At 40.9% G+C, this 19,258-nt stretch overlaps 1 protein-coding gene across 8 annotated transcripts in view; it reads left to right on the top strand.

The window, feature by feature from the left end:
- The window catches only part of LRRFIP1 (LRR binding FLII interacting protein 1), a 99,943-nt gene extending 81,402 nt beyond the window's left edge, over positions 1-18,541 (top strand). For 4 of the 8 annotated variants that reach the window (XM_032190256.1, XM_032190254.1, XM_032190251.1 and 1 more), the window contains 3 exons: positions 914-1,006; positions 1,462-1,603; positions 3,322-6,485. In XM_032190256.1, the coding sequence (XP_032046147.1) occupies positions 914-1,006; positions 1,462-1,603; positions 3,322-5,645 (2,559 nt within the window). In that variant the 3' untranslated portion in view covers positions 5,646-6,485. Of the gene's footprint in view, positions 1-913; positions 1,007-1,461; positions 1,604-3,321; positions 6,486-11,478; positions 11,526-12,430; positions 12,549-13,019; positions 13,100-13,757; positions 13,863-15,728 lie in introns of those variants that run through there. The other 4 variants (XM_032190255.1, XM_032190257.1, XM_032190258.1 and 1 more) reach the window with 3 other exon arrangements.
- Positions 18,542-19,258: the final 717 nt, after the last annotated feature.

Genomic DNA, 19,258 nt, shown 5'->3' with positions numbered 1-19,258 from the left:
CTATTTATAATGCAATTCCATCAGCACTGACTTTTTGCTTATTCAGATTTAATCTGCAGACTGAGCAGAAACCGGAGTGTGATTAAGAAGTAACAGAGCTCTTTGTGGCCTTTGGGGATGAAAGTCTCTAACGTTCACTTGTTTCTCATCCTTTCCCACCACCTCCTGTCAAAGCCAAATGCAAACCAACTCTTAAAGAAAAGCATGGCTTTCTTTTCAACAACAAACACTGAAGACTTTCTGAATTTAGAAGGGGAAAGAAATCTGGCAGTTCATACGTGTTTGTGATGCCCAGTAACTTGCAGCAATTTGAAGCTAAAGTGTGTGATTTTTAGTTATTGTGCGCTTATAGAGAAATACCAGGGGGTTCAGTACTAACATTTGCACTTGCACATGGTACATCCCAGAGTTTAAAGATAGCTTATTGGCAGTTTTCTGGTTAATTGAAACGTGCTGCACCTATCACAGTAACCCATGAAATTAACAACCCATAATAGACTATTAAAATGTCAGTCCTGCTTTCATGCTCTTCCGTTAGCACGTGGGACTTGTGTACTACTTCAGCATGTATGTTGGATATGAATTAGCTCATCCAGCAGATAAGAATGGAAAGTGAATCCTCCTTTGAAGGATTTTTTGTGAAGGCTCAGACTTTGAGTGTCTTCAGTAGGAATTCCTGGGACTGCCTGATTATTGAATAAGCTGTGAATTTCTTGGATTTGAGGCTTATCAGTGTGTATGTAAACTCAATCCTTTAATCTGTGAACTTTACCTTTTTCACACATGCCACTTCCATGAATCTCTGAATATCTTAAATCTGCTCATTCTTGTTGACACTTGCTTTTCATGCTCTTTACTTGTCTTCCTTCCTTTCTTCACATCTCCTCGCCCTCTGTTTGTGTTGGGAACTCAGGCGTTAGAGAGGCAGAAAGATTTCTTTGATTCCCTAAGGAGTGAGCGGGATGACCTTAGAGATGAAGTGGTTGTGCTGAAGGAGCAACTGAAGGTATGCAAGAGGAATAAGAAAAACTTGTATTTAACTGCTGACTTTTACCTCCTGTACGTTTTTGCAGAAAAATGAATTCAGCTCAGTACCAAGGACTCTATTTTCCTAAGTTGCCAGTTCGGGAATTTTCTGATAGTCCTTCACCCTAATATCGATCGACCGTGAGCTCTTAGTGTAGACCATAATATTCAGTATTAAATTGTTGCTTTTATAGGAGACCCATCTCCGAGGAACACTTTAAGCAGCAGATTTAAGTTTAAAAATAAACAAAAAGAGCTGGTATCACATGCTTTCTGTGATGCTGGCTAATCAGAGAACTGTAATATTCTGTGCTATTTTCTGACTTCCAGCCATTTTTAATGGAGTGATTGAAGCGATTGTTTATTCAGAATGTCAAAGACAAGAACATCTGATCGAGCAGCAGGCTTTAAAGCATTGCTTTTGCTTCTCCGTAGAAACATGGAATAATCCCAGACTCTGACGTAGCTACCAATGGGGAGACATCTGACATACTTGATAACGAAAGACACTTGGATTCTTCCAAAACTGCTCAAGGCACAACGCAGGCGTTAAAGACAGCAGGGGACGGGATGTTAGGTAAGTGCTGCATATCCTTTCCTACCTTTCTGTCCATCTGTCTACTCATTCATCTTTGCTTGGAGTTTGGGCATTTGTTAGTGGGACAATTAACACATCACGCGCAGCATGCTACTTGTTCAATCACTTGTGCATCACATCACATTATGCATTTTTCTGCTTGATATTTATGATCACTCCGAGTATGTTGTGCAGTTTCCTGCAAAGGCAAACTTCATTCCCCATTCAAGGTGACAAAGGACGAGAATACAAATATTACATATTACAGATAAGTAGCAATCATTCAGATTGCTATTCAAACCCTGAGTTTGAAAATTGTCCCAGAGTAATCCTGCTGTTGCTCGATATTTTTCTGCACGGACCTTAAAGAATCAAAATAAAAACATTTCAGTTTTACATAAAGAATTTGTACGCTGGGTCATTTATATCCCTGAGAATTATCAGTGATTGCTGAACAGTGCTGGGCACTGTTAAAAAACACTAGTGCATGAATTCATTGTTCTTGGTATCTAGTACTGCTGAGCAGTTAATATTACCACTTCAACATCTGTACTTGTTGTAACAGGAATAATGCCATTAAATTCAAAGAACATGACTGTGAGATGGATAGTGTTAGGAAGCAGAAATCTGGCTGGCAAAAAAAAAAAACTTCCTCCTTAGGCAGTTAGGATGAATGATCACTCAGAGAACTACTATGCTAGTGGAACGAAAGGGAAATCATTTTTGTTCTTGCTGCTCTAAAATGACATACTAGTAAATAGCAACAGGCAGCCAACCATTGCAAGTGCAAGTTATCTTGCTTTCGGCTGTTGGCTGCTTTTTCCTCACTCAGTTTTTGTGTGGAAACAATATGGAGCACCAAAACCAAGGTAAGGGCAAATTTTACATGCAATGTGTTCTCTCTCTCCTTGTTCTGTTTTGCTTTGTTTTGTTTTTTGGAAGCAGGTACACCATAAACCCAAATAGCTAACTGCTGAAGCCACACAAAAACCATTGTTTTAATACCTGTTGCTCCTAAATAATGTTGGAAGAAACAGCGCTTAAAAAGAAAAACAAAACCAAAAAAACACAAGTCCCTTTCCCTTGAGAGGATGAAGTGGCTCTAAGGGGCACTAAGTACTTGATCTTTGATCTGTGTTGGTAATGTTAAACAACTAAAACATTTGCTTGCCAATCAGATTTTATATTCGCAGTCCTTGGCATATCCACATAAACACTAATGATGCCTGTTTATGATCTAAGGAGCAAAATATTACTGGGTAATCTGTGATCACTTCGTTATACTGGCATCAGACACACACTCTTGCATGCACGGAGTGGTGTTAGGGTTGAAGTTGCAGAGAATATTGCTGAGAAAGCATAATCTTTCGTGTTAGTGTTCCATCTGCAAGTATTACTGTTAAATTGCACTGCTTGAAACAAAGTTGTTCTCATCTACAAGAGCTGTAATTCACACAGCCAAGAGCAAACATCCTTTAATTTACAAAAACACAGGCCAGCACTGGAGACTTTCCTTGCTTTGAGAGGGTGGTGGTGGTGAATTTCACTGATCAGAAAACAAACCCATACCCTTACTAATTCAATTGCTGCTTTGCCTCACATAATTGGCAAAGGCTGATCTTCTATTAACCTGTTCTTTGATTCATTCTCTTTCGGGTTTTAAGTGGGGAGGTAAGTGCTGTGGTGTGGTCCCTTCAACTTTCTCAATGGTCTTTTAGGCAAAGCCAATGAAGTGGACATGAAAAATGAGATTTTGGAGGATGTGGGGAAAAGAGAAATCTTGCAGAATACTGAGCATGAGGAACACAAAGAGGAGTCTGAGGAGCAGGAAGTACAGACATTGCATGCTGATGAAAACACAGAGGCAGAAAAAGTGATTGAAGAAACCGATGCCGGGTCAACAGCGATGTTACCAGATAGTAGGCTTACAGAACAAATCCAAAGCCTTGCAGAACCTGTGTCAGGGAATGCTTCTTCAAATGATGATAGTGACGCAGATGATTTGAGAAAGGAGGCAGAGTCAGCAGACACAGCAGCCCCACAGCCTGTTAGCGAGGAGGCTGAATGCAGTAACTCACATCCAAGGACAAATCAGACCTCAGAGGTGGGCTCAGTGCAGGGTCAGGATTTTGAGAGTCCTCAGGAAATGCCCAGAGACTTAGGGACAGAGCATGAACTGGAAAAAGCTGCTCCAGAACAGGAAGAACGAGAGGATGTGGAGACTAGCCATGCACTGAGTGCTAGTGACATGGAACAAGCAGCTGACACTGCAGCTAACAGCTGTGAGTTGGTTTCTGACCAGCCAGAGCTACCAGGGGCTGAAGTAGCAGGCTCCCTGAGCAAAGAGGTAAATGTGGAGAGTCACCTTGAGACACTCCGGCATGTGGAAGAAAGTGCTGAGAACAAAGTTACAAATGTCCTGGAGGAAAAGCTCCTTGAAAGCAAAGACTGCACTGATGGGACAGCTGATGAGAAGGGAGGTGATAGAGCTGAAGAGGAAGATGAGGTGGGGAATGCAGTTCAGGGTCAGGCAACAGAAAGGGATTCTGTGGGTTTGGAGGGGAAGGAGTCCCATGAAAGTGGTGTCCCAGCAGATAAAAGTGAAAAAGAGGAGGGGGGAGATCAGGCATGCATTCAGCCAGCTTCCTCAGAGGATGCTCATTTAGCATTGTTAGAGGAACAGAATGTGCAAGAGAAAACAGAAGTTAAAGCTGCTGAGGAAGACAGCCAGAAAGAAGTACTGATGGAAAACCTGGAGGTGTGTTCAGATTCTGCAGGAGCAGGCAAGCAGGAGGAAGCACCTGCGGAGTCTGTGGGCTCTGGTACCGAGGTGAAAGAAAGTGTGCTGCAGCAGGCAGAGCCAGGCCCAGACGTTGTGAAAGAAATGGCACCTCAGGAAAGCAGTTCAGACCCAAGGGTTTTAGATGACAAAATTCAGGAATCAGAAACGGAAATACAATGTGAGTCTGGGAAAAGAGAGGAAAGTAGGGCAGAACAGGTGGAAGACTTAGAACCAAAGGTGGAAATTCAGACAGTTCAGTGTAGTAAAGACACAACAGGAGATCTAGTGGGAGAGAAAAATAGCTCTTCAGAAGATGAAGCACAGGATGCAGGTGAGCAAGAGGAAGGCAAAGCACAGGATGCAGGTGAGCAAGAGGAAGGTGAAGCACAAGCTGTAGTGCAGCAAGAGGAAGGTGAAGCACAAGCTGTAGTGAAGCAAGAGGAAAGTGAAGCACCAGCTGTAGTGCAGCAAAAGGAAGGTGAAGCACAAGCTGTAGTGAAGCAAGAGGAAAGTGAAGCACCAGCTGTAGTGCAGCAAGAGGAAGGTGAAGCACAAGCTGTAGTGAAGCAAGAGGAAAGTGAATCTAAAGAGGAGTTAACTGTAGATCTTAGTGGAACTAGTGAAAACCAAGCTGATAAAGAAACACTGAAAGAAGATGAGAAACAGTTAGAGCTTGCAAACCCCCACGGTGATGGATTTGCTCCTGAGGGTGATGCAAATAAGTGTCTTGCACAGAAAGCTGAGGTGGATGAAAATATTGGTGAGCGAGTTAGCTTGGAGGCTCAAGCAGAGGAAGAACTAGAAGATGATGGTGATGCATTTGACTTCGATGAAGAATCAAAACAGATACTGGAAACTGATGAAAAATCTGATGGAGAGAAAGCTGATACACAGAATGGGGAGGATGATGGAGCAAATGGTGAGGTCAAAAAAACTGCCCAAGCACGTGAAGCTGGAAAAAGAACTGGTGAAATAGAAACCGAAGTCCCCTCGACTGAAGATGACAGCTTACGGCATAAGAACGGAGATGAGTCTGGGGAAGCAGGGCACTTGCAAGGGGAAGCGTCGTCACTGAAAACTGATGAGAAGGCCGATGTGTTGGAAGATGAAAGTAAAGCATCAGATTCTAATGAAGTGGAAAAAGTACCAGATGTTTCAGAACAGGATTTGGAAAGTGCTTACAGGGCAGAAAGCAAAGAGGATTTGCAAGGTGGTAGAAGGGGTAAGGGTAAATCTAGAGATGACTGTACAATATCCTAAGTTAAAAATCTCAGGCTACACGAGATACATGCCATTTGATCAGTCTCAGTACAGAAGCATGCACTTTGCACAACAGATCAGGCCTTAGGAATACAGGCATACTCTTAAGGTGTTTTTTTTCCTTATAGGTAACTCTCATCATAATACACTGCCAGGTCATATACATGGTAATGATGCAACTATTAAGTTATTCACTGACGTACCTAGCCACAAAAAATCATGCGTGGGTTTGGTTTTGCTGTGTCTCAGGTTAAATGTTACCAAAAGAGCAAGCTTCACAAACGAGCTATGCAGTCTATCTTGCAGTTAAAGTACTTTTAGTGTGAATAACTGCTACTGAGGAACTTATATATGAAATTCCTCCTTTCTAGCCTACTCTAATGATAGGTTATCTGAATGTACTTCCATGTGTGATCGACAATATGTTAACGCCTTGTCATGAAGGAACTCAGTAGCTCAGCAACAATTGAGATCTAATGTTGAAACTTGTTGCTGAATGATTAAAGCCCAGGAACCAATTTTTTGTTGCTGTGGAACAAGATAATGTCATTCCACTTTTTGTATCTTTCTAATATGGACATATTCCAAAGTATCAATCACTGTGAATCTGCTTAGTCTAAACACTTTGGAGGAACAATTCACATTTTGAAGGAAGTACAGCATGCAGGTTGCTAAAAGGAGCAAATATATTAATGTTTACTTCATCTAGGCACTTTGCACCACAATAGGCCTTTTACACCATGTCTCACATGGTTTTTTTCCTAAGCAAGTATCAGTACACACTGTAACATTTGCTTAGGTTTGCTATCCAGTACTGTCTAGCTATGAATATTACAAAATACTTATTTTTCCAAGAAGGTTTTTGTTTAAAATTGCATTCCTTACTGCATTATATATATATATATATTTTTTTTTTCCAAAATATTATTCTGAAAGAATGTTTTTTTTCTCTGAAAAATTCTTTCCTCCTCTTTTTCTGGAGAGAAGATAACTTTGGATGTCTTAGTCCTTACTGGGTGTTAGACTAAAGACTGTTGTTGTTCTCTGTACTAGCCCTCCGAGCCTTTTTGAAAAGCTGGAGTACTTTGAATTGTTGGCTTGAACTAGGCACTTCGACTCACTGCTATATTTTGTGCATCTTTTGTAGTGCTTGGGAGGAAGAGCATGTTTTGCATAAGTTGTGTTAAGCAGTGAACATCCAAAGGGAATGCAAACTGAGCAGTCGGGAGGGGGCTGTGGAAGGTTCTGTCTGTGTTGATGTTACAAAGCTGATGGATTGCAAACAGACTGCAAAATTTTAAGATGTATATCAAAATGTACTGAGCTGTATATAATTGAAATAAACATATTTTCTACTTTAAATTGCCTGTCCAGAGCACTGTTTATAAACCTGCATAAATATTTTTTTAAAATCCGTATCATTTCACAAACACCATTTCTACAGCTTTCTTAAATGTATTGCGTTGTGCTGCATAGATAGAGCTGCCCCGTTAGGCAGCCTTGGGGTTTGAGGTCAGTGGATGCGATGGCACCCACGGCAGCACACCTGTGACAGAACCATAAACCTTTAACTCCTTTCATATGACTTCTCTCCAACTTAAAACAGCTTCAGTATGGTTTCTGTAAGTATTAGCAGTTGTTTTTATTAAGGGTTTACACTAAATGCTAACCTAAAAAGTCACAAATCTTTAAAGTATCTCTCCTTGCCGTGTAGTAGTGTTTAAATAAAGATTTTTCCCTTGCCACGTTCAACTGTAATACATGGTTTAATGTTGAAAGTATTTAAAGGTATTTATATTTAAATGTTAAGTACAGTTAAATATATAACTAAATGTTCTTGCCAGGCGTCACCTAACCTTGTGGATGGATATACGATCAACTTCCAGTTAAATTAGGCATGTGCCAGCATTTCCCATATTTTTCAGGAGTTAGAAACACAACGGGAGTGCTTCTGGATGGTTGAAGGGCAGGTAATGGCGACCTATTTTTAACTATTTTTTTACCACTTCAAGGTAAAAAAGCATCTATAAGGGAAGTCCTCTTTTAAAGGCAAGTCACGGAAAGAAACAATGACAACTGTAGTCTTAACTGTCCATGTGCCTGCTTTTATCCTGCAGTAACTTGCCAAATCTCAATGAAACTACAGTAGGAACAAGAACATGGGCAGGTGATAAACAGCTTATGTACTGTAAGTCCTCCCTTGAATGTTAGCTGCTTGGTGCCAGTGTTGGCAGCCGGTTCCTGACTTCTGGAATTGGGCAAGCACCACGGAGCAGGAGGTGGTCCTGGTGTTCCTTAGCTCTTCAGTTTCTTCTTCGGTATATGCACATCAAGGGAGGGGGGGTGGTCTCTCTGGGAAATAATCTTAAAGATAAAAGGAACTGCAAGATGATGTGTTCGGAGTTTAAATCAAATATTATATGCCAGTTAGCTTTTGAACAAAATGTATTGCATTAGAGAGAGGGGGAGGGGACAGTGTCTCAGGAGGAAATTCCTACCAAATGGGTGCCTTGTAAAGTTACATAATTGAAAACCATTTTTCATGTTTTCCCTGTGATATCTAACAAATACAATAATAGATACATCTTGTCCCTTGCGTTGTTTTAGACTTTCAAAGACAGCAAAATAACATTCAAACTTTTAAGGGAGTTTACAATGAAACCAAGAAATCATGAGATGAACTAAAACCAGGAATCTGATTCTGCAACGTTACCCAGTTTGTCTTGAGCAGAGGCAGCCAGCTCATGTGAGCACAGGGTCACGATGTGCAAGACTTTTTTACTTTTTTTTTTTTTTTTTTTTTTTAAATGACCCATGATAAGTTGATGGATCCAGAGAGGCAATATTGTGCCACCTTCTGTTGGATTCCTCCAGCTCCCTCAAGCCGTTGGTGTGTTTCCATGGGACGCAGCCCTCACTGCTGGCCTTCCCACCCTCCACGCACGCTTTAGCCTTTTCAGTTGCATCAACATTAATTACCTGTTGGACCATGCAAACCATTAAAGTTAAAATTAGCAGCTTCCCATGTCACAATTCCCTCAATATAGGAAGAGATATCAAGTGTCTGTGGGTTATTAGGGGATGTTAGGTCAATTTTGCCACTGAAGCAGCACCATAGTTAGCAATACTTTGAATCAACTGCATTACCAAGTAATGAGAGTGCTCACGTGCCTTAACAGGTTGGAAATCATCTTACCAACGTTAGATCTCACTGAGATGAATTTCAGAGTAATTAATTAATTAATTGATTTCAGAGTAATTAATTAATTAATTTCAGAGTAATTTCATTCGTTGTAATATCTTTGTATTTGAAATATGGATAATGACTGTTTTACGTGGGAGTTATAATTAGCTGTTTCATGTGCTAAGTCAGGACATTGCTCTTTTCCACACATAGCTCTAGAAGCCCTCAGATCCTTGGTTTGCTGGAAAAAATGTCTCTTAAAAGCAAAAATAAAGCTTTATGAAAAGATGTATTAAAGCTGAAGTAAGTTTTATGTATTGCTGTGGGGTTGTAGGATACATGAAACTGAAGATCTTTTATCTACACGTGCAGAAAGCTTTTCTACATAAGCAGCAATTTTAGCAAACTAATATTTTCTGTGATCTTGTAAATCCTGCTGCCAGCATGTCATCTGTCCTAGTGTGGTGCAGATGCCCATCATGAGGGAAGAGAGAAGTGATGGTGAGACCCAATCTGAAGGTTCACCCCAAAATGCTCACGCTGGTTTTGCAGGGAGAGAGGCTGGGGGAAGATGATGTGCTTCCTTACTGGGCACTGGAGGTGTCCTTTCATAAGGCAGACGTATTTCACCCCACAACAGTGGTTGTGGTAATAAAAGTATTTCGACTGTGTGCATGACTGACTTCCTTTTAGGATTAAGGTGGATTATTTGGCCTCTTTGGAGTCTGCGAGTTTGGGATAGGTTTATAGTGGCCTAGAGATTTTCTTCTGCACCAGTCCTTTTTCTCTTTCCTAAGCCTATGTAACTTCATTTCTCGATCTTTGCTGACCCGTGACACCCAATTCTATCTTCATTCTGAATATCTATGACTTTCCTTTTACTGTTTGCCCTCCTCGCTTTCTTCATTGGACTTCATTTTTCCCCCTTCATATTTTTACAGAATTTCTGTCTTCAGCTTCCCATATAAGTATGTGAAACTTTTATTCTTTCAAAGGATATTTTTCTCTTGTTAGTTTACAAAAACATGAATGTGTTTTCCTCCCCTATCAATGCTCAGGTGTAACAATGCTGGGCGTGTTACAAATAGCTAATAAAAAGATAGGTTCAAAATGAATGTGTAGAACTGCTGAACTGGGATGTCACTTTAGGGTCTGTATTTGAGTACTGCATCAGAAGACAAGGTAAAGGTTTTATTCCATGCTCTAGAATGACTGCTGGTACATGGGAACTTGTATACACAGGAGAGAAATGACTTACCACGAATACTAGGTAATGGACTGCTCCTGTCTGCCAAATAGATGGAGTTTCAGTTGAAAACTTCAGTTTTGCCCATGGTTTGGTTGATACAGACTGTTTATTCTCTTTATTGAATGTGTGAACAAGAGAAAAAAAAAAAGGGTGAAGACTTTGGCCTGCTAGGGATTTAACAGTGAACAAGGATAACAGCGTGTTGTATTTTAAAATCATTTTCAAAGCTTTTCAGAAATATTTGTCTGTCAACATGAAAATCCATCCACCTGGTAAAAGCCCTTCTGTCTGTGACCTATAAATTGCTTTCCTTGAGTTTACAAAAGTCTTTTTTTCCTACGAGTGACCTTTGGATTTTAACAATTTAATAACTAACAGGCAAGACCTTAGATGTGGAGTTGAGCTCTGCACACCCTCTGGCTTGGTTCTGAGCAGTGACTGCTTGCTGGCAAGGGAGGTAAACCAAATAAAACCACAATAAACACACGTGTCAAAGCCGTGGAGTAAACCTGTCTGAGGTCAATATATCGAATGAGAACATTTGAAGGCTATGTTCCAGTGTACTTCTGTTGAGGTAACTGAACAAACTAAGGTTGTTAATGAATGAGGTAAAGTGATCTTAGTGATCTGAAAAATTGTGAGTAAAGATTCATTGCGTACGGTTCTTGCTAAAATGCTTTCACATTTTGCATTAATAGGAAAGAAGAAACAAGGGATTTGGTTCCTTGCCTCTATTTCTCTTTTCCAGTTGTCTCATTCTGTACTGTGTACTTTATTAATCAATGCCCCACACATCTGTGTGCTGATCTGTAGCACTTGCAGGTTCAAGTCTAACGCCACAACCGTTGGTCTGGATTGCCTGTTGCCTTCTTGATGTCTGACTGAGAGGATTTACTCTGGAGGATAAAAGAGAAAATATTTTACAAGACTGCTGTGTTTGAAATAAAAATGATTTCATGGTCATAATGCTGGGGATAACACAATGTCATTGTCATGCTGTTTAGTAAAAGAACTGAGGGTTTTAAGCGTTGAGAATGTGCTGTGATTACAGGTGTTTACTGTATTTTTATGATGTTGAATTGTAAAGATCTGTGAGATTTTGTGTTGCAGTTGTGTTTGACCCTAGAGTTCTTGCATGCTAACCTAACGTAGAAGATTAGCCTCTTTGCATGCAGCTGGGTGCTGCTACTGCCGTGACAAGCATGCTCTGTGAGAATGACATAACCTCCCCTGGCTGCAGCCCCCTCCCAGTCCTGTCTGTGGCCTCATTTCCTGTGGTACGTGCATAACTACCTTCATCATTAGTTTCACTAACCTTAACGATTCGTTGTCATATCGGATATGCTCTGAAACGCGTGGCTCACTTAAGTCAGCACTGAACTTCCAGTTTTCTCTTTCAGAGAGGCTGAGGAAACTCATTGATGAACGGGAATCCTTACTAGACCAGGTAATCTCACACAAACTGAGATGCTGTGCGTTAACTAAATGTATGATGAAAACAGTAAAGATTCAGGAAACAAAAAATGCCCCTAATACAGATTATAGAACAAACCAAACCTTGTCTTTCAGCATGTGTTGTGTTCTTGCTGAGGACTTTATGCTTCCCCCTGAGTCTTTTCTCCTGTGCATTAGCTCAGGGCATGAAACAGATGACCCACGGGGCCTGTTTCATGTTGCTAACCAGGCACATTTGGCGCTCAGAGTATTCCAGATTCCTGTCTGTAGCCACCTAAATCTCTGTCATGACTACTTCTGAAAAAATGCTTTGGATTAGGTGAGGCCAAGGGAAAAACATATATATGATCCGGAAATTATAGAAGCAAGCTTTACTTCCTAGAGTTAGCCTTCCTAATTGCTGGATCTGTGGGTAGTGACCAATTTGGAAAGAATGTTAGAGGAATTACAGGAGATGGGTAAAATGCAATTAAAGTAATTATTGCTAATACCACGATATAGTGGATATAATCCTTATTCAAAACATTTTAGCTGATCGGTTTCTCTCCAGGATGCCCTGTGCTTTCATTTATGGACTGTATCCTTGGCCTTGGGGTTTCCTGCACAATCAATCACAATTTGGGGTTTTTAAGAATGCTTTATATGAACGTGCCAACAGAACATTTATAGCTTTTTTTAATAAAACATTCTTCCTCTTATTATTCTTGGTCCTGAATTTATGCATAAGTACTGATACTTAAACTATGGTGTTATTTGCCAAAAGAATTTCCAGGAAATTTTATACCAAAAGATTTTTTGGAATTTAGTTTTTTAAAAGTTTCATAACACTTGACTGAATTTGAGTCCTGAGCCACAATTTTACTGTACTTGTTTTAAGAGCTATTTTGTGTCTTTCAGGTTAAAAAATTAAAGGGTCAACTGGAAGAAAAGCAAAAGAATGGCAAGATGGAGAATGCACAATCAGAAGATGAAGTTCTGGAAAACGGGACAGATATGCACATGATTGACCTCCAAAGTGAGCTGCATTTTGGTTTTAAGAGAACTTTTGTGTCCTGCATGTGAGTGAGAGAATGTGTCTGTACAATGAACACGTAGCTCTAGGTAAAAACCAGCCTTCGGTTCTAAGGCAGCTTCAACCTGGGAGCCAGCCATGCACTTCTGCTAGAGGTGAGGGAATGATTATCCTTTGAACAAGAATGCAATTGGAAATCTCCCATGTGTTCCCCAGGAGAACTGGGCATAAGTTCCCTGTCACGCCTGGTTAATTCTGCTTTCAGAGTGGCCAGAAAGTGATCAGATGAGATTGGGGATAGCTCCTACCTGCTAGGCACTGAATGGGTTTAGCTGCCAGCTCGGATACAGAAGGAAACCCAAGGCAGAGAGCTACAGTCCTGCTGTCCTGAGTAGATTTATGTAGCATGAAAATCTTACGAGAGACCTGTCAAGATTTGTTCTGACATCTCTTATAAATCTGCGATTCTTTTAGGAGATGCCAACAGACAGATCAGTGATCTCAAATTTAAACTAGCAAAGTCTGAGCAAGAGATAACGGCATTGGAGCAGAATGTAAGTTCCTGGTTTGTTGTTTGTTTACTCTTGGTGAGAATGCAAAGAGTGTATTGTATTCTATGAAAAAGAAAGTCTTGATTAATGTGAATTCCCTTAAAATAAAAAGCAGGATTGTTGCATTAAGGCTGTTGAAGTTAAGTCACAAAGACTAGAATGCTTGCATTGATCTATAGGAAAAAGAATATGTTATTTGTCTTCACCAAATGAAAACCTCTCGAAGACAAATGTCTACTTAAAGCATTTTAAGAACTCTGCAGAATGCTTTCTTGTGCCTAGCTACGGGCAATTCTTACATGGCTCCTGGTGTATGATGTAGTATACATGCATTTTGTACAAGACTGCTCTTGGCCAGAGTATGTCATCAATATTCTTGCTGACATAAATAGCTATATTTAGTAAATTTAGTCTGTATTTAGTCTATTTTCTGTTGCTGGAAGTGTATTAAATATGGAGATGTATGAAAGGTCTGGAGGTACTTACCATGGCCAGGCTTTGATGTATTTTTCCTCAAAATATCCCTTCCTTGTATAAAATAAAATCTAGCAACTCTCTCTGGATATTGCTTAACTGTAACTTCACTCTTAACTGAGAGTAAAGCTTCGGAGTAACTCCTTTTGTGCAGTTGTTTAATTCAGAAAATTTGCTTGTCCTTTAGGTAATACGATTGGAAGGTCAGGTAGCCCGATACAAAACTGCTGCTGAAAATGCTGAAAGAGTAGAAGATGAACTGAAAGCAGAGAAACGCAAACTACAGCGAGAGGTAACTAAATGTAAACTGTCATAAACTAGCAGTCAGTCTGTGCTGTAGAAGGGGAGACTTGTCTGCAGTGTGTTTTAGAGCAGGAACTACCTGTCTTGGTGTGTAGCAAAGAATAAACAGCTACCTTTTTTTTTTTGGCATTTGGTCTATTTAACCAAACTTCTAGCACTCAAACTGGAGTAACAGTCACGACTGTGGACTCCCGCTGCCATTTCAGCGTTTGCTCCTGAACTGACTTGTAATGCCTCACTTTGTACCAGAGTTGGTTCTCTGGAGCAAACTCAGGTGCTTCTTGTGCAATTTTTATCTGGAAGCAGCCTTCAGATGCTCAGCTTTGCATGTTACTGTACTGTGAAGTGTTCACTTGGTTCCCCATTCATCAAGCTGAATAATTCCTACTTATTTGGTGTCCTTGTTGCACCCAGAAGCTCTTTACTTTGGATGTTATAAACTCCAGGTTTGTAATGAGAATAAATCACTGGTCTTCTAAGGAGAAGTGGTTCAGAGTGATTTTGACCGTAGTTCTTTTGCCAAACTTCATGTTCACTCCAAATAACTGCAACCAGCTTTAAATATACATATATATATTACCAGCTTCTTTCACACCTGCCTCCTGAGGTGTGTTTTTTCAGGATGGTTCTCTCTGCTTTTACTAAATTCCTCCTGCTGTTCTGCCTGTAATAGGTGGTCTTTTGTGGAACTTAGCCTTCCTGCTTGTTATCTTGCTTATCAGATAAGAAACGCTCCTCTTAAGACACCGAGGCAGGTGTTGCCCATCATGAACATTTGGAGAGCTGGCAGTGCTCACAAATACACTATAAGCATCTGTTGTATAAACATCAGAAGTCACAAAGAAACATTAACCAGGGAGTGGTGTTGATAGTGATCAGATTCCTTTGAGATAAGGATACTAAATTCTGGTCCCTGTTCCAAGGGGATGGGGAATGGGCTAGGGTGGTTCATTTTAATATCTAAGGATTGTTCAGATATTCTGGATTAAGTGGCCTTTAAATTAGATTTTGTAATTCTTGTTGTTCCTTCCTGGTGAGTACCCTAGGAGCTGTGTAAAAGGCTTCTTTCTTCTGGGCTAATAAGTCTTGAAGTCTCTTCCACTAAGTGCAGTGGCTTCAGTCAAAAATGAGCCACCTTAAAGGTTTTAGTCTGCTCCTTAGGATGCTGTCCTGGGGGGCAGCAGGTTGCCCAAGGCCAGAAGGGTACCAAATAATGCAATGCTGTTTTCTCTCCTGGCTCTAGACCAGGATGCTACACCTCTTTATGTTCCTTCCTTCTATATAATAAATAATCCTCACTGTTTCTCAGGGTCAGTCTTACTGACTGGCAAGTCACAAATCAAGACAAACCTTCAAATCTGTTTTGTGGAGTCGTTGGCACCTTTATCACGGTGGTGGCTTTTGCAGACTGTCTGCATTCCACCTCTCTCTACCTACCCCTGTCCCTTGGTGGATTTTACAGAAAAGAAAGGCACCTAGGCAGTGGCTGTAATTCTGGGAAACAGAAACATAAAAGCCAGGCTCTGAGAAAGGTGTCTGTGACGCGACGGATCTCTGAGCATCCACGCCTCTGAAGCCAAGGCAAAGTCCGAGCCATATGTTCAACATTCTGTAAATAGCTTGGATTCTTGGCACTGTGCTTAGAAAATATCTGCGTGGCCTTCAAAACAACAGCACAAGCAGTTAAGAGCATTCACTGTTAACGCTGCTAGTAGGAATTTTCAGCTGCTTCATATCTTGTAAGGAAGCTCTTACAATATTGACAGTTAGTGGAGGTATCTACAAGCCTTGCTTTATTTTTTGGAAAGAAAAAGCACTGCAAAAGTTACATTCTTTTTCTGCTTCTTTCCTCCAGCTTCGTTCAGCACTGGATAAAACCGAAGAGCTCGAGGTCAGCAATGGCCATCTAGTAAAACGCTTGGAGAAGATGAAAGCCAACCGGAGTGCTTTATTGTCACAGCAATAACCGACGCCTTTCAGCGGAAACGACTACTTGACAGAATGAGAACAACACTGCAGATGCTTCTGTCTCTCGCTGTCTGGGATGCTTTGCGTCATGCCTTCTGACAACAGACAACCGCAACACTTGCTACGTGCCACCCAGTCGTGGTTCTCTCTACGCAGATTCAAACCTACTGCGCTACATGCATAGGAGTAGCTGATCCAAATGGCTGTGCCCGCGGGGGCCCTTCTACACACTACTTTGGGTACACTTGGCAGACGGTATCCATATACCATGTAAGAAGCACATCGGGGCGCCGTGTGTTCTCCATCCAGAAGGCACAGCAGCCATTTATTGCCATTTAAAATGGCATTCAAAGAAGAAAAAAAAAAAACAAAAAACACTTTAGCTGGACTGGAATTTTGTGTCTTGCTGAAAACTTTAATAAAACACTAAGTTTTAGACTTTCTCATGACAGTATCTGTAATTTAGTGACTACGGTAGAGTTATTCATAGTAGGCTTTTTCATTTACAAATCACTGTGGAACCACAAGCCATTACAAAGCAAAACTCCTTCAGTGGAAACCATGGAAGAAGATGGTCTTGGAAGCAAAAGTGACCTTAAATGACTTTGCCAATAAAACAAAGGTATTTGGAGGGATTTTTGCACCAGTTGAATCATAAGACTATTTTATTTCAGGGTAAATAGGCAATAGCTTCATTGGATTTCAAATCTTATTTGTATTATTTAATCCCTGCTCTTGGAATTGAAGTAAAATACTTCTAAAGGATGTAAAGTTGCATTAATAAACCAGCATAAGGCCATGTTTTAAGAAATGGTGGGCTTTGCACTTACATCACTTCAGTGCATTTGTCAAATCAAGTGTCACTTGCTTAAACAAAATACATACTGGGTTTTTTACATCAGAAACTATCTACTGGTCCTTGAACTGCTAGAAAACTATGCCACTACCAAATGCAAGTCTCATCTTAAAAAAGTAACTGATAAGTAAAGAAGCACTTTAGAAAATGTTACTGCATATGCTTTTTCTACAAATGCAGAAATAGCAAATTATTTCCTTCTGAAGTTACTGTACAGGTTTTCCACTTTTCATGAGAAATAACATAATAAACTGCCTGCAACATTTGAATTGGTTATACACAACTAGCACTACAGCTCTGGTTTATTGGAAATTATTCTGAATGTACTACTCAAAGGAGAACAGCAGTTGCCTGAAGATGAAGTCTGTCCTTTCCCCTTCAGCCCTAACCAAAAGCTCACAAGTAATGCAGGTGACTGATCCCTTAGCAATCTGCTCCCAGCATGGAGCAGATTCCTGGCAAACAGGAGCAACCTTCTGTTGATACGGTTCTGTTAAGCCAAATCCAGACCCCAGGAGACCATTTCTTCCTAACTTGGACTTTCTGGGTCCAGATCTTTCCCTAGCCTCTTCCTCGCAGACTAGAGGTTAGAGTACAAACCGCTGCTATTTTCAACATCAGGGGATTGCTGGCATCTTCTTAGAGCACCTTCGCAAATTACATAAACCAAAAACAGTATCTGAATGTGTTTCTGTGGTTTGGCTAGAAAATAACACCTTCCTTTTTTGCCTTTTCTGGGTGGGCCCCGAACCTTACAAATGAAGTACTGAAAATAATATTCCAGGAGGAAGTTTTTTGTGCCCCTGGGGGAAATAAGTATGTCTTTGTCGATCAAGTCGGGTAGAGCGTGGGGAGTAAAGGAATCTTAAACTTCAACTCCAGCTAGGACTTTTGATTTTTTTTTTCCTTTTTTTTTTTTTTATTTGAGGGGAACATTCAGGTGCAGAGCCATGTTTCTTGTGGAATACCTCAAAATCGCTGTGGATACCAATTTACAACTTTCTGTGGTTGACTCGTGTAATTTCTGGTGTACAAAGCCTCTGGGGCCTAAAAAATGAATTAAGGGTTTTTTTCTGAATGCAAATAAACATGCTAAATACAACATCTTACCAACTGATGATGCGGTATGTGATTGCCACCGATCATTTTTGGTTGTGGTAGCAGTGAAAACTCCCCTGGCACGATTCAGGAGAAACGAACTAGCAACTAAATGTTGGTCCAAAAGGCTGAAAGTAATACTTTGCTCATCAAGAAGTGATGTGTTTATTAAGTAGATTGCATCTTGCACCCCATAAACATTAACCTCATGACAAATCAGATGTGTATTTCAACCTGGTTATGCTTAGTAGAAATCTTTGTGTGTGATGAAGTAGCTGAATGTTGAAGCCGCATTTTTCCCCCTAACTTTCAGTATGACTTAGCTTTAGAATAAGGGAAGAAGAAGTACCGGTAGGTTTAATGCAAACTGGTTTATGTTTTCCTGTGAAGAATGTACAACAACAGGGCTTTGAATGGTAATAATAGCACATGCCCCAGTCCTTTTAATTGAGCTCCAAACAGGAGAGCCTCTGTGCCCAGCCTGCTGACTCGAAGCGGAGCCGAGCGGTGGCAGCCTGGCGAGGAACGGCTCCGAGGAGAACCAGGATGAGTTTTCCTAGAAATTGTATTTAAAACTGCTATCCTTTTGTTTTCGTTTTTAAATGTTCGATAATTTTATTGTTTGCGAATGGAATGTTACCCGAAATGTTTGTTGGTTTGTTTGTTTGTTTGAAAACAAATCTGTTAGGAGATGGGAGCGTGGATAAGGAAATTCATCAGCAGAACTTGCCAATAAAAATGTCACTTTTCGGGTACGTTTTATGGAGTGGTCTGTCATCATAACGTTACTGGTAAAAGTTCCCTTGGAAAATACAGGCTTTTTGGACAACACTGGTACAACAGGCTCACCACACTGTTCAATACACTATCGCAGACACAAACTTGAGCAACACTTCCCAGTTGTTCACTGTCTGAAGGCAGGGGGCTGTGATATGAGGCACTGGTGCAAAACGTACCCCCAAAATACTAACATTTATAACCGCCGGGTGTCCCTGAGGGTAAGGGTGGGGGATTGTCTTTTGAAGGTAATTGAGGTTTGAAGGGGCAGATGGTTGGAGGCCTCAAAATATTTTTACTGTTATTTTGAGTATGTTTGAAGATCAGACCTTGAAAAAGCATCTCATCAGAGGGAAACTGAACGGTGGTGTTAGTGGGACTTACTATCTGTTGAAAGTATTTATAGTAAATGTTGGGGTTGTTGGATTTGGGGTTGGTGGTGGTTTTTAGGCAGCTCAGGGGCGTTTTGCACACTTGAATAAAAACTATAACGCATGTGGCTGGAAGTAAGTTTACTTCAGGCCTTGGGGCAGCCAGGACCAACACCAGCCTTCAAACACCACTGAAGTGCCCGGTCTTCACCGGCCCTGAGAGGCGGCGCCATGAGGCGCTGCCGGGGCCGCGTCGCCGCTTCCCGCGCTGCGAAATGGCGGCGCTCGGCGCCGGCCGCGGGGCGCGCCTCGGCC

Source organism: Aythya fuligula, chromosome 6, assembly GCF_009819795.1.
Source record: "Aythya fuligula isolate bAytFul2 chromosome 6, bAytFul2.pri, whole genome shotgun sequence".
Classification (NCBI taxonomy): Eukaryota; Metazoa; Chordata; class Aves; order Anseriformes; family Anatidae; genus Aythya; species Aythya fuligula.
This window is presented reverse-complemented; position numbering and strand designations above follow the sequence as displayed.